At 42.4% G+C, this 23606-nt stretch overlaps 1 protein-coding gene across 1 annotated transcript; it reads right to left on the reverse strand.

Annotated features, from left to right (window-relative positions):
• Positions 1–2974: 2974 nt before the first annotated feature.
• ngfrb (nerve growth factor receptor b) lies at positions 2975–23166 on the reverse strand. Its single transcript, XM_028430034.1, has 6 exons — positions 22820–23166; positions 19129–19270; positions 14611–14967; positions 7466–7703; positions 6901–7061; positions 2975–6263 (listed from the first exon to the last, which is right to left on the reverse strand). The coding sequence occupies exons 1-6, from the start codon at positions 22871–22873 to the stop codon at positions 5920–5922; spliced, it is 1296 nt and encodes a 431-aa protein (XP_028285835.1). The 5' UTR covers positions 22874–23166; the 3' UTR covers positions 2975–5919.
• Positions 23167–23606: the final 440 nt, after the last annotated feature.

The following is a 23606-nucleotide window of genomic DNA, read 5'->3' on the forward strand; positions in this document are numbered from 1 at the left end:
AGCAACAGGAACGGAGTTCAGAGAAGAGAGAGGGGTCTTCCAGGGAAGATAAGAGAGGAGACACTACATGATGTTTTATCAAGAGACCAGAACGGAAAGTACTGGAGGAATAATGATATAATAGACTGATGTGGACGGAGGTGAAAAATGGCTCTATTATAGGCCTAATAGAATTTGCCATGCTCCCAGAGGAAAACAGAATGGACTCTCCCTCCTCCTTCCCACCTCTCCTCTCCTCTCCTCTCCTCTCCTCTCCTCTCCTCTCCTCTCCTCTCCTCTCCTCTCCTCTCCTCTCCTCTCCTCTCCTCTCCTCTCCTCTCCTCTCCTCTCCGTCCCTGCATCCCTCCATTTGCTCCGACCAGAGATATAATTTCATCACTCTTCACTTAATTGTGTGCGTGTTGCTGGCAGAGCCCGTCTCTCTGTTCCAGCAAACACAGGCAGGTGGGAGAGGAGGAGGAAGAAGAGCAGAATAATAGAACAGAGTGGGAAACCACATCACTTCATTTTAATAGATGGACAGCTTGTAAAAGCGATGGGTTACATGGTCCCCTCTGAGCAGTCAAGTGTAAACACAGCACAACACTGAGTAGAATCCATCAGAAAAACAGGAGAGACTACAAGATAGAGTTACAGGAAACAGACATATTTGTTTGTGGGTCAAGTAAATATAAGAATAATAAGAGTTTATGTGAATCAAAGGGTGCAATACGTACGACTTTTGGGTGACAATACTCAGAACTCTGTAACGAGGAGCCACTCCAGTCACCAGTGTGCCCTCGGTCCAACATGGCTGAAGCTCTTCTCAGCTCTGGTTCATTTCTAGGTAGAGAAATGTGACTGAACATACCTGATGTGTTTGGGTGTATTCTCTTTCAATCCATCCTTTCATCCTTTCATTGTTTACAAAACAGGATACAAATTGAAATAGACCCCAAAATTCACGCCTATAAGTCTGTACTCTGACAGACACTGACCTTTGACCTCACAGGAGATCACTCACCTCCTTCCTACTGTCCCACCTCAGTTTTTTGCTTCTTTCAAAGGCCGTGCCTCATGTTTGATCTCCTGTTACAGTCCACCATGACTAAAGGCAACACGTGTGTCGTCCCTCAGAGTGATCTGCAGACTTGCCACAGCCAGTCGTTCATCATCGCGAGCATCTGCTGCGATATGCGGAGAGATGATTCTCGCTCGTCGTAAAGATGCCTCTGACCTTTGACCTCATCTCACTGATTGCCTTTTTAGAGAACATTGTGCTAACTTGTATGGAATGAGTTAGGTTATAAAACTGGGGTCGAGTGTTTGAGGAAAACGTTTCCCTTGAAGTGCCGAGGTTGGTTTATGCTTTGACATAATTCTACAAAACCAATCAAACTGCTAATGAAAACTTTTACAGTCGTACATTTTATTGATATTGTGACACAACAGAGACTGAAGATTTCACAGCCTCACATATCTGGATAGTCTTGTTTTTTCATTCCCACTTTATCCCAGGAGCGTGTTATTCTATCACCACACTAAGGCTCCGTCATAAAACTGACCATAACAAGTGGTAAATGAGCCGAGTTAACTGCACGACAGGGAGGGATTTAATGTGAGGACCATCACCTTCTCCAAAAAGACCGCAGACATGCATTAGTATTTTATTTATTTGTGTGGTGGACTGTGGCACATTCATAAACTCACTGCTCATTTTCCATTCATTCCTTTAACAGTCACAGAGGCAACTGAATGCTTTTATAAAATTTCAGTAGCCTTCAGATCCAGCTTCTTCTTCTCAATGAAGAACAGGAAGTAATCCCCTGAGAGGAACTTTGTTGTGGTTTTCCATCACAAATCAGCACACAAAGGCGTTCACAATGCTGATACACAAACAGATTTAGTGGTTTGAGCCAGTTACTGAAAAACAACATTTCTTCACTCACTTTAACACACAGCCAAAACACAACCGGTCACCCAAACACAACATGGCTGATCCTCTTTCACCGCCACATGTCACTCCTGCACACATGGTTCTCTTCACACATCAGGCATTCCTCGCTAACGATTCACTGGAGGTTAGCAGTAGTTAGCCAGGCAATGTGTTTCCCATTTGACCCACGGTTCACTTCGAAACTGATACTAGGTGCCGGGACTGTCTGAACCTGTCGATGCCATTTCTGATCTATATAAGCAGAAACAGATCAGAAGGCAGATCGAGTGCTCAGACTACAGACTGTTACATCCACTTTAATTCATTAGAAAGCAGCAGGCTTTAGGAAGTTTCTGACAGATAAAGTGTGATTTTACTGCCACAAGTAATTTACATTTAAAATGTTAATTATTAAACTGAAGCTACGCTCCCCCATCACGATGTATTTACACTACCATGACCATTCATTGAAGCCCACAGTGACTAAACACGTTGGAACCAGTGTGCTACCATGTGTCGTTACACGCACCATTATCTTTACATTTCACTCACCAGAGTGAGTTCACTTGTGTTGACAGGTTGACTGCATCTATTATGATGGCACTGTGTTGCTGCACTGGCCACACGCAAACGCTATAATTCATGCAGTCCCCCACCGGACTCCTTTTCGCCCCCTCTTCCTCTTCTGTCGCTCACTGTGCCAAAGCTGTTGAAGCCTCCAGTAATCAGTCTGTCTCATTTGGCTTGAGTTACATGTCAGAAGGACTTGAGGGACTCTTGAGGGGAAAATGGACAGGCCTTCTGAGTCCTTAGGGCAAAAACAGTCCATAAGTATCCATTATTAAGTAAATATAAAGAATCCAGTGCTACTTTGCTATGTATGTCTTAAAACATAACCATATATATTAGTAATATTGAATTATTTTCACAATTTATTGATTGGTTTAGATACTGTTTATTTACATGTACTATTTCATTAGTCTGCTTTCTTTATTGAGCGCTTCACGGTTCTAATACTGCCTATTTGGTGATTGTGTCGGAGCAATAAAGAAGATTGAGTGGATTGAAGAGCTTTATTATTAGTTTTACTGCTTGTCTGCTGTAGGAATTTAGCAAATTCACATTAAGTATAGGACAGCATACGTATTAGTATACAATGAACATTCAGTGGTTCTCAGATCTGTACAATTCAGTGGTGCACTGCCAGTCTTGTCACTGTGAGTTACATCCCCGACCCCTGACCCCTGTCTCTCAAGTGCAATATCATGACATGTTCACCTTCAGTTGGCTTCACTGTACAAGCACTTCAAAGGTCATCATTATTGTTAGGCTAAACAAATACTGTCCAAGAAATAGTAGAAAACATCCTGTCCTGACCACAGGATTCCAGGGAAGGCTGATCTGTGGCAATGGATGAACACAAGCAAAATAAATGTCTTAAGAAAAGTGGAAATAAAAACCTATTCACCAGTTGTTTTGGGACAACTGAGAACTCATATGAAGTTTGTCACATTAGCTTGGCACAAAGAGGATCTAACGTCTGTCCTGGCTTGGCTGTCTGGAGGCTGGATCGTCCTTGTTTACAGCTGGGACTGGGATCACTTTTTGCATCAAACCTTTGGCAGGAAAGCACTTAAAATCATTTCCCCATAATGGCAAACCTTTCAGGGGCTTTTTATGATGTTGAATTGATGCTAAACCGAATTTGATAGTAAGGTGCTGTTGTTCTAAATACAGAAATATACCCATTTTTAATTCTGATCTATCTCAGCTTTATTTTGAATTAATTTAGTGATTTCTATTTTAACTGTAGCATTTCTTTATTGATGCAACTCCTTCCCTTTGCCCTTCTGTCCCTTTAAATCTCAGACAGCACTGATAGTGTAAAAAATTCCATTTTACATAGATACTGTACAGTTATGCCTTCCTAGATTTAACTCAAATAAAACCTAAAAAAAGACAAATTATTTAAACATTAAAAAAACAAGAACTTAATAACAAAACAGAAAAAAACATAATGTACAACATCAGCAGACACCTGAAAGACTTCTCAGGCACTTGTGATGTAGAGAGGACACATTTAAGTGCTACAATCTAGGACGAAAACAACAATATAATACTATTTACAATTGTTATAAAGGGAATTAAAATACAACAACCCTTATAGAGTAGTAAGAATACCTTCATTTAAAGTGACGCATACCACAGTGTGGTTGGTCATAATCTGTACTCAGGATTGTTAAACTGCAGATGGTGAAACAGGTGAGTTTAGCTAAGTAAACTATTGGTTCCTTCAAATATTTCCCCTAACACAAAGTACATTTGTTTAAAAACAAAAGTTGATCTATAAAAGTGAAATTCAAACTAATGAGGTGCAATACAACAACAAAACAACTGCACAAAGACCGGGATGAACTTAAACAAGCTGATTAGTTCAAATGTAGATTCCTGGGTTTCACCTTTTACGTTTAGGAAATCCAAAACTTTTCCGCTTCCCCTTGTCTGAATTCATCCCACATCCTTCGACTTATGTCTCTGCTGACTTGTCTTTTATCCAAAGGTCATTCCAAACAAAGAAGAAACAAGACACCTCTTTTTCTTTTTCTTTTTTTTTTTTCTCTGGGCTTTTTCGCTCCTCTTATTTGTCTGATTGGAGGATTGTCAGTCACAAGAATCACTGCTTTGGAACTGCTGTAATAAATTCTGTAATATTTGTGACGTTACACAGTCATTTGTGATCCCCTGAGAAAATAAGATGGAAAAACCTGCATATTAATTTTTTTTGCATCAGTTTGTTTTTTTTTTTTGTTTGTTTGTTGTTGGAATGAATTGCTACTTTTTTGCATGCTTGTTACTGTCAGTGTAGCATTTGACCAGCTACAGCATACATCATCATCTTTTGACATAATGAGACAGAGAGTTACCTTACATTGGCTAATGACATTAAACAGTATGTGGTCCCCTCATCAGAGCCACATTTACATGGCAGGATCAGACGTTTTCCCTCTACAATGAATAAGAATGTTAATGCATACATCTGTGTGTGTTTGTATAGTACAGTACATGCATGCATGGCTACATACTGTATGTCAAGTATGGCTATGTCTATAATTAATGTGCGCACTTGTCTTCTTATGTACATATAGTATACATGGTTATAATGTGAGATCCGCATACATCCCTTTTCTGGGTCAGCCTGTGTTTGAGCATCTGTGTTATGCAGATACTGAGCACATAGACTGGAGTCATGTTGCCTCAGACGCTGACCTGACTCCACAGACCACCTAGTTGGCAAAGTCCAGCCAGTCGTTCTTTGAGCAGAAAAAGTTTGCAGTAATCACTTAAGACGAAGCGGAAGGTGAGATTCCACGTGTGCTGCTGCTACGGCTCCATGTCTTAAAACAAATATTTATACTAAGAGTAAATACCCGGATGTAACCTTTATTTTTTGTGTCAGCGCATCCTTCCTCAGGTTGTCACTTTGCAAAGATCCAGATCTCTCCGAGGTATGCAGGCCTCCTTCCAGTAGCAGTAACAGGGACGAGCCATTCGTCAACTAAAATTCAAAAAGTCTAACATGGCATGTAAATAATGTCACTAGTCAGGTACGGGCTGAAAACACTGACTCCTCTTTGGTACATTTTTGAAGTTAAACAAAGGGTCACTCTGGGTAGGCATGTTTAAGAACTATAATAAAAATGTAGCGAGCAAGCTGGAGGAATGAAAGTGTCCATAATAATTTTAGTTCAAAGCCCACTGCTGCTCCAATATTTCAGCTGGAATAATAGTAAGCTGGGAGTCAAATGGTGTGTTAAGGCAGGTAGATATCCAGGAATGATTATAGAGAGAAGTTTGTAAAGACTGTTTCTTGCTACACAGGCTGTGTTGTGTGGGATAGCTGAGTGAAAGAGTGGTTTGTATACTGACTGTAAGGATTCATTGCAAAGAAGTAAAGGAAACCATGGAGGAATATTTTAGGGTTATGGTGGTAAAGGCTTTGCTGACTACACTACAGACGTGGCGGTCGGCTTTGTGGCACTTGGGCTGAGCACCAGACTCTGGGCGATGTCGTCGCGGTTGATCTTACGCAGGGCCGTGCACAGCGTGTCGATGCTGGCGCAGTCTTTGCTCGCCCAATCCGACAGCAGCGCACGGACAGGATGCTCTTCCTGCTGGAAAGTGGCAATCCGCTCCTCCTCGTACCCAAGGAGGCCCGCCAGGTTGCACCAGTCGCTGTCGTGCATGTGGTTGCAGTTGTCTCCTTCATTGCCTCTGAACAGCAGCTTCTCCACTTTCTCTCTGGTGTGGAGAGGAAGCAGCAAACAGGGCTCTTCATCCACGGTGACAACTGCAGAGGGCAAAAAAAAGAATTATTAATTTTATTTTAGGTCAATTTTAGGTCAATATAGAGCATATATTTTTAGATTAGCCACAGCCTTTACGATGCTCTCTGAATACTGTACAATTTTTTGTGCTTGCAATAATTTGCGTCCTTCCTTTTTCCATTATCTGTGCAGACATGGGGGTTTTAAAATTCTTAAATTCTCTAAAACTGGTTTGTCTGGACATGACAAAAAAAAAATCATGTGCTGCCAAACACACACTGGAGGCTCTGTCAGTGTTGTAATCCTTGTTTGCTGATCTGCTACAGTAAGTTTGAAAGGTTACAGTCAAGGTGGAGTCAATGAAGCCAGTGCACGGCTCACTCCTGAGGGGGAATTCTTCTTCTCTTCACCGACACAGTGGGATGCAGTTAGGGCACAGCTTGCTGTTTATGTATAATCACTAAATCCCAAACTTCAGGTTAGCTATCCATCAGGCTTAATCATGGATTAGAAGAAACTCATTTAAGGGGAATTACTGTTGTGCTGCTTACGCCCAATTTAAGCACAAAAGTCTGATAAATGAGACCTGTTGTGTTTCTTGGTGTTAAGGAAACTGCGTCTGTAAAGGTACACTGCAGGCATTGTGTGTGTCAGTGTTACCTGTCTGTGCCTGAGTCTGGCCCTGCTGCTCCTGCAGACTTTGGCTGTCCACAGAAATGCCACTGTCGCTGTGGAGCTTCTCCCCCTCAGGTGACGGTGTCTGGTTCTGGTTGGCTGTGCAGTTGTTGGCCCCTTGCTTGTTCTGCTTACAGCTATTCCACCTAAATGAGAACAAAGTGGACCATAAGGTGTTTCCATACGGAGAGTTTTACAGATTAAAAGTAGATGTGTGCAGTACGGTAATAACTAAATGAATAAAAAATTAAACTTGGCCATACAAGACTTCTAAATCATCAGTGGAGTTAATCGACATTATGTCAGTATAAATACTGGAGAGGTGTGTAACTTGGTAAAGAACTGTGGCTGGGGGCTCTGCCAAGAATTAACCCACAATGCAGTGCTCTGATGCCAGCTTTAAGAGAACATTAAAAAATAATCAATATGGTAGGATATAAGTGAGTTTTTTTCTGCAATCTGATCGGCCTTGGCTCCACTGTGTTTGAATATATATACTGTAAATTAATAATTTAGTGTAGGTGTGTGACCCACATGTCTCTGTTCTCACCTCTTGAAGATGATGAAGGCCACAAGACCGACAACAACGGCTGCTAGGATAGAGCAGTAGATGGGGATAAGTTTGTCGTTCAAGCCCTGGTAGAGGCGCTCCTGGGAATCGCCGTTGTTGGTCGTGGTGGTGGTGCTGCCGGTAGGGCCCCCCGGTAGTGGGCCGTCTGGTGTGATTTCTTCATAGCCGGTCGTGGAGGAAATAATAAAGTCCGAGGGAGACGCTGAGAACAATGGAACTGTGGAACAATGGAGGACAAGGAAATTAGAAAGTTAGAGCCAACACTGGACCCCAAAGCTCGCTTCAGGTGAAGAAACAGGCTGTGGGTTCTTTGATATCCTGCAGATCAGGATATTTAAAATGATGTCCAAAGAGCAAACATGGATGTTACATCCTCTATTGTAATCTACTTCTTTTTTAGTTTCTAATCATCCCCCTCCACACACACACACACATTACACCCCGCACTGCGTGGTCATGTCTCCTCCTCTCCGGAGAGCCATTAAAGGGAACGTAAGAGCAGGTTTGTCAATCCAGCTCTGCCCACATTCCTCCAACCATTAGCAGACATGTTCACTCCTCACTGCGGATGTGGAAACCTATCCTCGCCTGTCACTTACTTACAGTTACTCACATCATTGACAGGAAATCACCCTGTTGACTTCCAAGGGCTCTAAATACCTCAGGAGAGCCGCTGAGTGCAGGGCGGCCATTTTTCACTAATGAGCTGAATACATTTTAAGCGAGAGCTTATTTAGATGGATGCACTGCTGCTGGTTTTCAGCTGAAGGAATTTAGTGATGAGTGCTTTGTGGCAACACCATCCTATCCCTGCTGTATATTTCTGTCATCACCTGCAAGGCCACTGATTAGATCTTGCTGCATGGGGACACTTTTCCAACCACAAACATGTTGCCCTGCAGGATTATCTAACTCACTGTGCCAGGTGAATTTAACATGTATCATTTTGTGTGCACAGTTAATGTTTGCTACTTCATTGGCATTGATCCTTAACCAGCTTTTTTTGAATGCGTAAGGATGAAGTGTCTAAGAAACTGAATACAAACGGGCTTCTGATGGTTCACTGGAACATATCGGGTTGCTTCCCGCAGTCCTCAAGACTTGATAGACAAACATAGATATATCTACACCACCTTCATCACCAGCTCCACCATAGCTTGCCTGTGTCTCTCCCCAGCTATCCTTTACCCTCCAACACACATGAAATCAGACACCATCCATTGACAGAGATCTTCTTTGTCCCACACAAATGTCCCCTCCCCATCTTTTCTCTTCATCCTTCAGTCCTCTTGCCATTTTACCCCTGGCTACGTGTTTGGTTGCTCCCATCAGGCATTTCCTTTCCTGTCAATCAGCTGTCATTTGCACTTTTTTACCTTCTAATGAGCTCCCCTATTTATTGTCCATCTATCATTCCTTTTACATTCTGCACCTGCACAACATTACAGCACTTTCCTTCCTCTATGATCCACATTTAAAACAAACAGAGCCCTGAGTGCATCTACTGAACCACTAGCTCAGCTCTGGCTGTCCGATGGCTTCAGAGGGGAGTGACCCTCTCTTTTGCTGAGCTCAGCTTGTTTCCAAGTACTCAGTGGTTACTGGACCAGCTAAAGTGTGTTAGCATACTGAGACATCTTAATGATCGACACAAAAACAATCCACTTATAAAATGGATTGGTGATGAGTGTTAAAGTGTAAAAAGGAAGGGATATTACATCCATCCATAAGGAACATATATATGCATATAGCAACCACAATAATCAATACTAGATCTTTTTTAAGTGTAGAAAATGTGTGTTTTTGAGACTCAACACCTCCTGGTCTCACCTCCAGAAACATTAACAGTCTCAGTCTCACTGGGGTCAAACTTTGGGAATCCTCTTGTTAAAATAATAACACCTCAGAGCATTTAAAATAACACGTTCGGTCAACTGTCACTTGTCAACCAAATATGATATTTATTGTTCAGCATTGTCTGGCAGTTAGTGAAATTACTGGACTTTTCCCCCTGGCTTTGTCCTATAATGATTAACTACTGACAGGAAATCCAGGCAGCACATGTGTGCTCACTAACATTAATTATATAGAAAGAGATTGTTGCTCTTTGTGTGTTTATGCATACAGCAGGACTGAGTGTGTGTGTGTGTGTGTGTGTGTGTGAGGTACTCCAAAGCAGCCACACCTGAGCTGAACTCGTCATTCCAGCCTCTTGTAGACTCTTCCAAACAGGTGTTGCTGCTGTTTCAACACTGACTTTAAAGGACAGAGCAAAGGAGGGGCTTGCTGGTTTTTTTTATTACACGAGTGCTTGCTGTAGAGAAACTGAAATGCCTTCAGCACCAAGGGACATTTTATGCTTTTACATATGTTAATTTAACATTTTGTGATCTTTCTTTGTTTCTTTCTCACACTTTCTCCTTGAGGCTTCTGTTCCTACCTCACACGATCCGTCTCATTTTCCTGCACACGTGCTTCGGACACACCTCTAAATGTGCACTTGTACAGGGGGCGCATGTGTGTGCATGCATATGTCTGTGTGTGTGTGTGTGTGTGTCTCTCTCTTCTGCGGCAGAATGTGATCAGCACTCGTAGAGGTCAACCAGAGAAACCGGAGAGTGCAGAGGAGTAACTCCATCGCTTTTATCGACCAGGCCACATTCTCAGCATCTGCTCCCTCTCTACACTCACAAGCTTTTTCTGTCTCTTTCATTGCTGCAGCTCTCCATTTGCCTTTCAGTGTACTGTTCTAACTCACATCTTCTGTTGCGTTCTAATAGCATTCATTACATTACAAATCATGATCAATTGGCAACTTGGTAACAAACTGTTTGAGCAAAAAGGTCCTCCACTTTGAAAAGAAATTGAGCAACAAATGAGTCAACAGCACAAAAATCCCCATCTTTATGCCACAGCGCAGTGATTCAGCTCAAGTCAGCTATGTCAGATTAAAAGATAATGCTGTATCACTGAGAGAGGATTGGCTTGGCACAGACAGATGCCGTAAATCCTCATGAAGACAAAACCTCAACCCCAGCAGAACTCTTGGCAGCGAATAGACGGCACGAGCTGAAGCGTGAGTGTTGTGGTCACCCTTGCCACCAGAATCACTCCCTCATTCCAAATCACCTCTGAAAATTTTCCCCCAAAATGTCAGAAGGGCAGGCGACTTCAGGAGTCAATGCCACAAGGACTTGATTCTTGTTTGACAGAGGAGAAAGAGACACAGTCGACTTTAAAACCTCTCTCATCATTACAATGCTCATACTGTCGAGTGGGGAGCAAAGGGGTTAAAGAGAGAAGGTCAGCTGTGGCCACACAGTCCAGCTCAGTGGAGATATAAGTCAGTAGATGTGAGGGGACCAAACTATAGTCAAACTATAGTCACACAATGAGTAACTGTGCAATAGAAAGACAGCGAATTGTTTAGTCAGACTGGGGTTGGGGATTCTTCACGGCTATTGAAGTGCCAATAGACGCAGGAAATCGGGAATGTCGATGGCATTTTGCCCTTTATCATTTCCCCCATTTTTCTCCCACTCTTCTCTGTCTGTCTGTCAAAAATGGAATGGACCAATCAGAGCTCGGCAAGAAAAACAAGGCACAGAAGGACTGTCAAAAATTTAAATTCTCAGTCAGCAGTCAACCCAAGCAATGCTCTATTCACTGGAGATATAATAACACAAAGCCTTCACTGTATCTATGTCACCTCATGCCAGTAGCTCTGCCCTGCTAACTGGCATCACTAGCTAATTACCTCAATCTATACTCTTTTTGGATGCAAAATGATTATAAATTGCAGGATGAGTCGTCAACATTAACATGATCATTTTCAGAAAAAAGATAAACACTTTAAGACTTTAGTTAGAGGTCATCAGGTGTGCCATAGGTAATGATCCAATTTCACTTGATTGGTCCATTTTTTTTACATGTAAAATATGTGACATGGCTCAAAAAAGGTTTGGAAACACTGCTTTAAAGGATGCAGCCTACAAATAAATCACATCAGTTGGTTAAATCTTTTCTGCTTCAGTCTCTCCACACACTTCCTGTTTCTTTGTCCACCCACCCCCCACCCCACTGTTGAACTGGCCAGGCACTGAGAGGCCTGCATCATGCTCGTTATCTGATTATGCTTTCTGATTTCTGCAGGGCAGCCTGTCAATTGCAAAGGTCAACCAAACTCAGGAAGCAAACAGCCTACCTACCAATAACCAAACAAACCTCCCAATCACTCTCTCCTGCCCTCCAACTTTCATCTGTCCGTCTGTAACATTCAATCGGCCATCTTATTGATTTCAGTCTGTGCCTGTTATTGACAGTCAGCATACACCTGGCTTCATATGTGTTTTTTGCGACTCATATTCTAGGAATCCTTTGAACTTTATGTCAATGCATGCATGTGCTCTGCAACCTGTTGCCCTATGTTGCCAGAGAACCTGAATCCCAGGGTTTGGGTGATCGGGTCATTTCACATATGCCGTGTCAGTCCTGGGTACATTCTCAAGGAAGAACAGGGTCATGGAGTGAAGCCCTCAGTTTCCCACTGGCCTTGAGGGCTTTTAGCCAAAACCTCAGGCTGATAAGAGCAGGCAGCAAGTCAATCCAGGCATTACTCATTCATCTTTAACCACAATATGAAAGGGCCTTGTCATGGTGTGTTAGCATGGCTGGCCGCTCCTGTTGGTGATGCATTTTGAAGTAGTTTCTCTCTCTCCCTGGGATTTACTGTCATACTGTAACTACACATCCCTCATTTTGTGCAGTGTACACACAGACACAGCAGACCGGATTATTATCACTACTCGTAGTCAACTTCACATGTTGTTGTGACCTCTGAGAGGATTACGGCATGCTGTATATACACCTCCCCAGTGGGAACTCATACTGCTTGATTAAACACGCACACACACACTACACATACAAGCCTCCCATGACCTTCCACCTTTGACCGTGACTCGCTGGCCATGCTGCAGAGTGGAAGTTATATCACACTCCCTAAGATAAGCATCTTGCTTCAGTCCCTCAACTCTGTGGGTCTATAGCCTAACAAAGTCTGGGTAGTATTAGCGTGTTTTGCCACCACAGAGATGAAGAGAGCTTTTGCTTCCTTGTGAGAGTCCAAAAACAGCATTAATCCCTTTTGGAGGAAATTAGATTTTCACCCCACATATCAGCTCAGCTTGTATCCACATACAATAAAAATTCACTACTAGTCTAAACTCAAATATAATCCAAAGAGTACGCGTTTTTTCCACTAAAGATAACCTACAATATTATCAAAGTAATGTTCCAGTCCTTCTACTTTCAGTACAATGACGCCACACGTTACTTTTCATAGGCTTTCTGTGTGCTCCTCTCAATCCGTCCACCTTCCTGACTGTGTTTATCCTTCAGGCCTGCGCTGTCTGACTACACAACATTAATGGATATGGACGTCTGGCAGCACAACAGATTTGTAAGTGCTGATAACACTGGTGCTTCGGTAAAGAGATTACATTAGAAATAAAAGGCGCATGATTGGGTTAGAGCGAGGGATAACATATGACAATGAAGCCCATACACGCTGTGCTGTAAATCATCATGCCTGGAATCACTGCAAATTCTCATTCATCATGAAATATACTTGGTTAGTTATCTAGAAGACGTTTTAGTATTGGGAGTTCTGGCTCCTTATATCGTGTTTTTGGATGAATCATCCCTCCAAATACCTCCCCTTTGCGTCCCTTTTGACAACAACTTTAACCATAAAGCATCACCCTCAATGGTGGACATATACACCTTTGTATAACATAATTGTAATTAACAGCCTTACAGATAAATGATCAGGTTAGGGTTAAAAGATGCAGTGTTGCGTTCCTCTGTCTGTTTTACACATTACTGGCTCCTCCAAGTAGCCCCATGGGCAAAACCAAAAGCCCTCGTAGGCTGAACAGGATCATGGGAGCATTACAAAGACCTCCCTTTAGCTCTGCGTTCACCACTGTGATAACAGCATCCTTCAAACTGCTGGCCTGACAGACTGCTTGGCTGATCAACAGACTCCTTTTATTGTCATTTCACAAAAGCGTTGATTTTATCTATGATGCATCACATCATTGGAATGAGCAGTGACTGCAGTAATAAGGAATCTATGATTTGGAGTGTGATACCCACTAATATAAAAGAAATATGGAGATGTGACCTTCTTCTAAACCCTCGACATAGAACAACATAGTGGTCTTTGTATCTTTGGATGGGATGAGACGGTGAAGACAATGAGACGAGCTTCAATGTGGCATTTCGGTCAATGGGGACAGCAGCGTCGAACTGAGCTGATCTGATTATGTGGCTGAAAAAAAAGTTGATGTCCACCATCTTTTACTGTTTAGCCAGTGCTTCACAGGAAATATGGGCTCACATTGACTCTATTCAGTTTATTGTGACCTTGGGCATTGAAGCCTATTACTCAACTTTGTGCTCCACACAAGTACACGATAAACATGACCAGTGTTTATGCAAGGTCATCCCACAGACATTTGTTAGATAGCTGGACAAAAAACATCTCTGAACAACTGAATTAATTGTATCAAAAGAATACATCAGTATTACATGAAGTCTTCTCAGAGGAGTCTCTCCAGTAGTTGTATTTGTCCACTTCTTCCTCTAATGTTGTACAGAGGGCAGACTAGATGCTACATCGAATCATAATCTCATCTTCCGGCGTGATACTGCATGATGGCAGTGAGTGGTGCTAGCTGGATAGCATGCTAACCACGGTAAGCATTGCTGCAACCAAGTAGCTGTCTCTGGAGCTGACAACCATGAAGAAGTGTTAAAAATTGCAGTTTAACACGCAGCCTCTAGGGGCAGGCTCCAAAAGCAGGTCAATCCCTGTAGAATCTTATGTTTAACTTCTAAGCTACACATGTTTACAGCCTGGTACAAAAAAGTTTTTGGTCTCTATTAATAAGTTTGCTTATCAATAGAGTTCTGATGCTAAGCTAAGTTGTAGCTTCATATAGTATGCATTTTGAGAGTTTATCTACATCCATAAATCTTCCATACTACTCGGCCTAATATGGTGTACAAACCTTTAGCACACTAAGACTTAGCATACTTCAGACATGAGCAAACTGTCTTACCTTGACAAATTGTGTCACTGACAGGGCTGCAGGCCTGTAACACCTCCTCTTCATCACAGGTGGTGCACGGGATGCAAGGTTCTCGAGAGCTCTCCTGGTCCGAGTAGGTGTCCCCATTGCAGTCCTCACACACCGTGTCGTGGTCCAGCTCACAGCTGAGCAGCATGCCTTGGCCCTCGGGACATTTAGTGCAGTGTTCACACTGCTGCGACAAGGCATTTAGGTAGTAGCCGTAGTTACAGACGCAGATGGCATCGTTGGAGTCGGTGCAGGGCGTCTCCATCCGAAGTAGACCTTTACATTGCGTGCACGGCTGACATTTCTCTAAGTGACTGAAATTCTCTGAGAAGGTTTCACCTGAAGGAAGAAGAAAGAAAACAGACATTGAAACATCCCTTTAAAATACACATTTCCGGTGAAACATACAACATGCATAGGTGTGGGCGATGTCAATATATTGATGAGGAACATAATAACATTACGTAGTATGTTTCATAAATGTTTTGTGCACCTGCAAGATTTCCTAGGACAGATATATCTGCAAAGGACACAATCAATATTGCATGTTTTATGGAATTGTATTTCGGCTGCATAGAGAACTGGGAAACACACTAAATTATGCAACAGACCCATTTGTAAAAGCAATGTGTGTATGTGAAGAGAGGGAGGTGGAGTGGGAGGTTGTATGACCTCAAAATCTCTATCACAGAGTTCGTCTGAACTGATGACAAGAATTTATTATATATGTAGTATCTTCCTGTGGCAGAAAATAATAAAGAATGTCCATCTCTCTCTTTCTAATTTCTTTCTCATCTCCAAAACCAAAAATATTATCACTAAAATAAATGAATCATCTCAGAAGTTTGCACCAGGTGATGGTTCCACTTCCAGATTATTACAGATAATCATAATTCCAGTCCATGTTTCTGAGAAACGAGAAGTGGAAATAAACTAAAATAACTTGGTGTGTGGTACGAGACAGGAGCTGTGTCTCATGGCATATCGAGTTTTCTGTCTGCGTCACACCAACCATGCTCTATGCTCTGATGATGCAGAGATTAAAACTGAGATGAGGGGAGATAGACACAGAGTCGGGCGCAGAGAAGAAAAGAAAAGCAGAGGCTGTGTCATCTGAGATGAATCCATGTGTGCAGCTCTGTCTTAAACTGATGGTGTCAAATGAGGGTCCTTCACATTTTTCTTTAATTATGTCTCGAGAAGGGGACTGACTCTTCTTTCTATGTGGGCCTCACATAGCCAGTCATAGCCTCCCATCCACACTCACCCCCAACCCCATTATGTCCCGCATCACTCTCCCTCTTTTCAAACAGACACGCATTCAGACCCTCACTCCCCCTCCCCACTAGTGCTCTTAGAGCCATTATCATAATGCCATGCATCAATAATGCAAGTCAATACATTAATAACACTAGCCTGGAGCATGGAGGGAGGGGTTGGAGGATCGGGTGGTGGTGCTGGTGGTGGTGGTGATGGAGGAGGGAGGTACAGACGGTCTTTTCCTGGCTCAGCATATCATATCATAACAGTACTTTCGCCTCTGGTCTAACATTCAATCCATCGCTTTGTTTTCAACGGCCATAAAAGGACTCCTGACTTCGTCCGCTCTGGCTGTGTGTGTGTGTGTGGGAGTTTTCCTGGATGTATTGGTACGTGTGTGTATGTGTATGAACCATTAGCTGCTGGCTGAGAAGTTTTCCTTGTGTCCATTCTGTACTTGTTCTGTTTCATCTCCGCTTATCTGCTCATTCATCCAAACTCCTTCCTGTCAGCTGGCCCCTGTTTTTAGTCGTTCAGTCGGTCTGCTGTTGGTTTTATTAATTATCTGCGCTAAATGAAGCCTGTGTGGAAACCACAGTCTTATAATGGAAACTTGTGCAATGAAGTGCTATTAACTGTAGGCGATAAGACTGGAACAGCACCAGCAAAGACATGTGGTGGGTGGAAGCTGTTGGTGAAACAAAAAAGTGGAAAAGTTTCCAAGAGAAATATTTTATTTCTAAGCAGAATTATAACTCAGGCCATACGATGCTTTCACATGGTTACAGTTCATGAAATTGATGCTAAAATAACATCCCTCCATGTTGACCTGAATCTGCACCTAATGCAGGTGGCAGATGTGCCACATTTTTTTAAATAAACTTTATGCCTGTGACAAGGCAACAGGAGGGGCAGCTCTTTGTGACAGCTGGTGACACAAATAGCAAATCCTTATCTAGCAGCACTAAGTTTGCGACCTACAAAAGCCAGCACTTTACAGGCCGATGTCACCCGATGAATTTAGGCATGGCTGCACCTTTAGCTGAGACTGTAGCTAAAAGCGAATAGTCCCTATGTTGTCCAGATGTATTAATTTATTTTCAGGGATGTAGGTCTACAAGAGAAAAGACCTCGTGTTAACAAACAAAAAGCTGTCTTGTGTTGTTGGATTATTTCCCTAATGAAATGAAACAGCACAGCCGACACTCTGATTTAGTATCAGGCCTGACAGGAAAGAGTGGATGTGCTTGTAAAGAGAAGCAATCAAACATTTTCAGGTCGGGAGTGTTCAAAAGAAAAATCAGGGCTGTTTGTTGCATGCTTCATCCACCTGTGTTACAGATCTGATCAATATGTGTCATGTTTCCTTTTATAATTTTATCAGATGGAGAGTTATCTGCTTTGTGAGTGAGTGCAGAGCCTGTCTGGCCTCATGCCTGTCGCTGTCTCTTTGTTCATGTCTGAGCAGAACAGGCACTATAACTGATAATTATCACCCTTCAAAAGCTCTAAGTTGTGCAACAGGAAGGAGCAAAACTCAGAGATGTAATTTTCAGCCTAAAATACATGTTTTTAAACAGAGGGAGGATAATTTATCTTAAGCACTTCAGTGCTTAATGATTTTATATGTGGCAACAATATATTATTCAGATGTTCTAAAATTCACTTAGAAAAGCATACATCATTACAAGGAAACACCACAAATATAGAAGATTCTCCCTGTCCACATTCTGCATGACTTCTCTCATGACCTGAGCTCTGAATCATTTTCTGACTGTGGGGCTTCTTTGCTCATAGTTTGCCATCCTTCACTGACCCAGAGAGCTTTACAGCTACTTCCTGGCCTAAAAAAAACACTGGGAACGGCGCAGGACCTGGCTGTGGACCAACGTTGGCCTCTGCAGGCTCACTGTGACCTTTGACCCAACATGATACAGAGTTACAAAAAAACTTTTAGTGTTAATGTATTTCCCAAATGCTAAAGGCAGAAATTTAACCGTCTTAGTGATGACCTTAAATATCTTTTTAAGCACCCAGTCGTCTTTACCAAATCTAAATCTACAGTGCTTACCGTCTTAATCACGGTGACATAACAACTCATCTGACAGTGAAAGTGTCTTTTACTGCAACAACATTTGGAGCTAGCCCTGCTCTCACCGTCCTCATAAGGTCTTTCAGGCAATCTCAGCTTCTCTCCCTACATGGTGAAGGCCAAGAGGAGGGCAGTAATACTGGCGAACAGTTATGTCTGGCGTCTAGTCGATTGTATTATGTCTGAAATCTGCATACTTTTCAGGACACACCGCCGTTTCATAACACTCATCGTTCTTACACTTGAATGCTGAAATTCATTCATTCATCCATCTCCAGATAAATAAATAGTAGATACAGATATGACATTTTTGATTTAGGGTCCAGGGTGCACCCCGCCTCTCACCCATAGATAGCTGCGATAGGCTCCAGCCCCCCGTGACCCTGCATTACAGGACAAAGAAGGTTCAGAAGATGGATGGATAGATGGATGGAGGGACTTAAACATGTGTTCCTACTGTTTAATGGACTGAGTAGCAGCTTAACAAAGCTGTCAATGTGATACAGATAGAAAATAGATTAGGTCCAGAATTATTCACAGTTTTATGGTCTAGCACCATTTTGGATACTAAATCAAATTTTGCAGAGCCATTACCGTGATTTACAATCTGTAAGCTGCCACTTCAGCCATCTGTCTTCTCCAAAGACAGCAAGTACAATAGAGGATTTGTATGAAGAAAACATAACTTAAAGCGAGAAAGTCAGTGGCAGCAATTTAACATCTTTTTAGTGTCAGATGAAACACACTTGACTCATTTGTCTGCGCTTTCTGAGTTCTTAGTTTGATCTGAATAAAACTTACAGGTGTTAATCCTTCACATAGACACATGCTGTCAATTTATTCTTGTTTTTGGTAGTTTGGAGCAATCAGAGAAAGTTATAGCAGTTGCTTGGTGATGGAAAAATGGTAGCAAACAGAAGAGAAGAAAAAGATCTTACATGATACACAGTCTCATAAAGAAGTCAACAGGACAATAAACGCAAAGCAATGATGCATCTACAGTGTGACATTAAAACTAAACTGATTAAGCCACTTAACACTCGATTATATGCACACTTTGTGTGACCTTTTTGTGCATTTATGTAGATCCTTCTTGTGTGTGAGTGTTTCCACGTGACACTGAAACAGCTGGTTTGTGTGACACTCACTGTCGAGGCACGGAGCGCAGACAGTCTGCGTGGCTCCACACGGTTGGACGACGCCCTCGCCGGGCGGACACTGCTTGCAGCATTCTCCACTGGTTGTGTACTTGCCCGATAAACAATTCTCCTTGTTGGCAAGAGCGCCGACCTGCCAATCAACAGAGAGGTCACACATTCACTTTCAGCTAAAAAACGCAAAATCATCAATACACACACACAAAAAAATGTAGTTATGTTTAAACAGGGAGTGTTTTTCTCTTATCTGAACTGTTTTTAGAGGTTGTAAAAAAACAGATTATTTCACAAGCACAGGGAATAAAAAAGATGAAAAAAATAAACAGTGCTCTGTGAAGCAGAAATCATTTCTTTCTTTCTTTTTTCTTTTTTATATTTTTTTATTTTTTTGGATAATCATGTATCCCTTATTTATGTTGGATCACTAAATGCAGCCATTGGGTCCAATGGGACGCCAACATAAACCTTAGGAGGTGATTTATGAGATAGCTGCACAAAACCTCCCAGGATCCATCTCTATTATATATAAGTTCACTTTTCTTTATCTGGCTTCTAACAATTGGAGCAAAATTAGTGTGGAATTCCTCACAAGCTGTGGGAACAGCTTGGTTTTAAAAGGATCACATGCCAGAAAAGATTGGGAAACTTTTACCACATACAGTAAGAACAGCCGCACAAATACTGCTTTTACAATGTTGCAGTCAAAGACGCAGACATGAACACAAACAAAATCAGACCAAGAAAAGCTTGTCTGCTCTACATTCTTCAAACATCAACCTGTTGAGTGTTTTATCTCTGCTGCTGACAGGTGAAGATGTTTGTGCGTGCCTCTGTTTATGCATAAATGCACACTTGCACACTCATGCCCGAGCATGGGACGTGTCTGTATGTCTGTGTTTGCATCTTGGCCTTTAAGATTATATGATATAAAACATTCACCTAATCATCTGCACTCCTTTATTCTCAAAGCAAAAATAGCAATTGCCCTCTGACACTGAGGAGAAGTCTGTCTGTCTGCATACACGAGGCTGTGTGAGGCCATCTTTTATGAAGATGGTGGGCAAGCCTCAGATCAGAGATTAGAAGAATGATATCTTGGACTGTCAGGAGTGAAGCATGTCTCATCATATGAGCAGCACATGAGTCAGCTTCCTCAATCATCACAGTGTGAAGCACATTTTTGCTTACTGAATGAGCCATAGACTTACTGAAACACTTTTGGGGGATGTGTGCACATGTGTGTAGCTTCTTGACAAGTGCGAAGGAGGAGGAGATTCGCTCAAAATAAATGGCCAGGCGTCAGGGTTCAGGTGTGTGTGGAATGCTGCTGACAGCAGAGAGGAGCTCTCTTTACATCAAGTGTCCCCTCAGGCACCTTTGAGTCAGCTGGCAGATAAAGTCTGAGTGAGTGTATGCACACACACACACACCTACACCTTCTTGCCCTTGATGGTGTCATGGCCCATTCACCTTGGAGTTTTAGGTATTCACCTCTCAATGTGTATTCAGCTTTGTACAACATTTGCTGATAGAATGATAAAATACTTGATGGATGTAGAGGTAGTTTTTTAGGACTTGTACGGCACATGGACTTCACAGTGTGTCGTATCTACCATCTCCACAAACTGCCACATCCTAGAAATCCCCCTACAACCAATCAGTATAATGATGTGCTGGATATCTCAGCAGGCTTCATGCGTCCAGTCGAGCAAAAGTGCAGCAAGTCCGTCTGCACTAAGCTAAAAACAATCACAGATAATTATTGTTTTTGTAGCAGTCTTATATTTTTTTCTTTACTACCTTCTTTCTCTCATTTCTTCCCCAAAACACACACACACACTCTACCTCACTCTTTACCTTCATATAACAAGTTTTAAAGATGAATGAAATTTGTCACAGCATACGTTCATCCCTGTCCTGCTTCCCCTGATATACACCCGTGCTCACACTCACATAGAATGTGTTACAACCTCACATGTGAACTAACCTGTTCCAAATTGTCTGACTGACACGTTTGAAATGACTCCAAGTTCCAGCGTTTGGGTCTATTTTTTTTTTCACTTCTAGCTTCAGGTGTGGGCGCAACAACAAAATGTCTCAACAACCAAAATCTGGGATTAAAGTGCATCGCTAAATCGTGCAAATGGATGAATTAGAGGGTAATGTGATTTAAACAAATAGCTAATGGAATGAAAAAAATAAAAGGATGCAGTGCGTTCAGCAAGTTGCAGCTCGACTTGCACGTTTCCTGTAATTGGCTTTTAAGATGGGAGTCTTTAACTCTTTAACTTTTGCCAGTTAATCTCCCTGAAGCGAAAGCCAGATGATCACGCACACACACAGGGCAACAAGCGCATGCAGAAGCATCTGGACACACAACTCCAGCTCTCTGACCAATCTTACTAATGCTTCAGTCAATTTTCAGTTGGAGGCACTTAACCTCTGGACCTCAGCTGTCAGCGCTTGTTAAACCATTAGAGTTCCACTAAACCAGCCTTCCAAAGTTGGACCTAATTTTAATCCAGACATGGATCCTGAACTCCCACTGGTGCAAATAACATAACAAGTGAATGCCTTTGGAAACAACGCTGAATCATCAACACTTATGAAGTTAGGGGAGGAGACAGACAGATAGAGAAGGTGAGGTGGGTGAGGGGAGGGGGGAGAGGGGGTTCAGCCGCTATCAATATTGCATGTGCTGAGCCAGCAGAGGATGCATAGCCATCAGTGGGAGCAGCTGTCATGTATCAGTGATGCAGCTTGCTCCAAAAGAAGGACCATGACAAGCTTGCAGAGCCGAGTGACTGTGTCCAGATATAAGACAGTGGAAAATATGTTTCCTTCCTGTGCCTGCATGGCCTCAAGAGAATTACAGATAAATCAGGGAGATGACAAACTGCGTCTCCAAAGAGTGTTCACGCATCCTCTTTAGGTTTCTGTCATGTGCTCCTGTAGATGTATCTCTGTTAATGGCACCTGGAAGTTGACATTACTGACATCTACTCAAACTATTACTTATCACTCACACATATTGGGCTGTCTTGGAGGAAGAATCCCTCCTCAGTCTACAACATAAAGGTTTTTACATCTTTCTTCTGAGCACAGACGGTGTCCTCCTGCAAAACTTTCAAGTCAAACCAGTACATTTGAACTTTCTAAAACCCTAATATAGAATGGCTCCTCCACAGGGCCCTCTGCGACATTGTTATTGTATTGCTGTCTGATGGGCCACATGTAACTGAGAAGGGTGGAACTACAGACCCAGCAACTGGAGCTATAGAGTATCAAGCTGAATGGTTGCTGCATACATCCGCATCTGCCTTACATTGTCAAACCAGGGCTGAAGGCAAGACAGGTGCACCTTACTCGGTTAAAGACATTTTACAAGTATAAAACTGAGAATATAAACAGTGGTTTAAGCAGGTTTAGAGTTTCAAATCCAGACTTCAGTAAAACTTCAGTAAAAGTTTCCTGTGAAAAAAAATGAAATTTGCAGCGAAGGAAAACCTTATAAAACGAACTTATTACACTATTTAGAACCAGGCTGTCTCTTTTGGCTATGTTGATGCGTAATTGCGCATGTTGTTCCGCGCATGTTTTTCCACACAACGTGACTGGACGAGTTTTAAAGTTTAAGGCACAACACTTTATACACACGCTGGTTATGTAAGAAGTTACTCACCACTCCAACAAACACTGCCACAAAGACGGAATTCATCCTGTGTCTCCTTTGCATCTTTCCAGAGCGCGGGGGTCAACGATTGGATGCGACGCAGGAGGATGCGGATCTCAGTAACTTCGAAGTGACATTAACTCAGCTGTCATTGTTTTTTTTTTTCGTGTAAAAGAAAAAAAACTCTCCTGTTCTCGCTTTCAGGTGTGTAACGCATGGGAGGAATCAGTCAGTCCAAACACACCGGCATCAGACACAATCCAGACACAGAGTAAAGTCGCTGAGATTGACCCATTGGATTTTCGTCTGTGTGCGCTTTTTCCTCCTGCTGGGCTCATATGGCAGACGCGCTCAGCTCAGCGGCTTCAGGGAAGGACACATCTCTCTCTCTCTCTCTCTCTCTCTCTCTCTCCACGCCCACAAGACACACACACACTCTCTCTCTTACTCAGCTTATGGGATGTTGTTGAGTCTAAGAACTTTCTACTATCAGAGAAATTAAGCTGTCCCCTTCACTGCAGCCTGATTACACTGATATGCTCTCCTCCAACTCTTAACTCCTAACAACTTCTGAAAAAAGAGGTCCAACAGATTGCTGTCTTTCTTTTTTTTTTGCTAGATGCTCCCTGAAGCACTGAACTGACCTTGTTTTGTTAGTGCCCGAAGACAGAAACCACTTCAACAGACCTCACCAAGACTTCTGCCTCAGGACTGACTGTTGAAATGTACTTTTAACCCAGAAACCTGAGATTCAACACTGGTAGAGCTCTGCTGATTTTTTGCAGCAGTATCCACA

This window comes from Parambassis ranga, chromosome 19 (assembly GCF_900634625.1).
Source record: "Parambassis ranga chromosome 19, fParRan2.1, whole genome shotgun sequence".
Taxonomy (NCBI): Eukaryota; Metazoa; Chordata; class Actinopteri; family Ambassidae; genus Parambassis; species Parambassis ranga.

What these genes read in the sequence shown, in the direction of transcription:
- ngfrb (XM_028430034.1), bottom strand. Translation starts at nt 22,873, where the DNA reads ATGCAAAGGAGACACAGGATGAATTCCGTCTTTGTGGCAGTGTTTGTT. An exon ending in TGGCAGTGTTTGTTGGAGTG is followed by an intron (nt 19,271 to 22,819) that starts GTGAGTAACTTC and finishes GTTGATTGGCAG; the next exon opens with GTCGGCGCTCTTGCCAACAA. An exon ending in CCAGACTCAGGCACAGACAG is followed by an intron (nt 6,264 to 6,900) that starts GTAACACTGACA and finishes TGCCCTCTGCAG; the next exon opens with TTGTCACCGTGGATGAAGAG.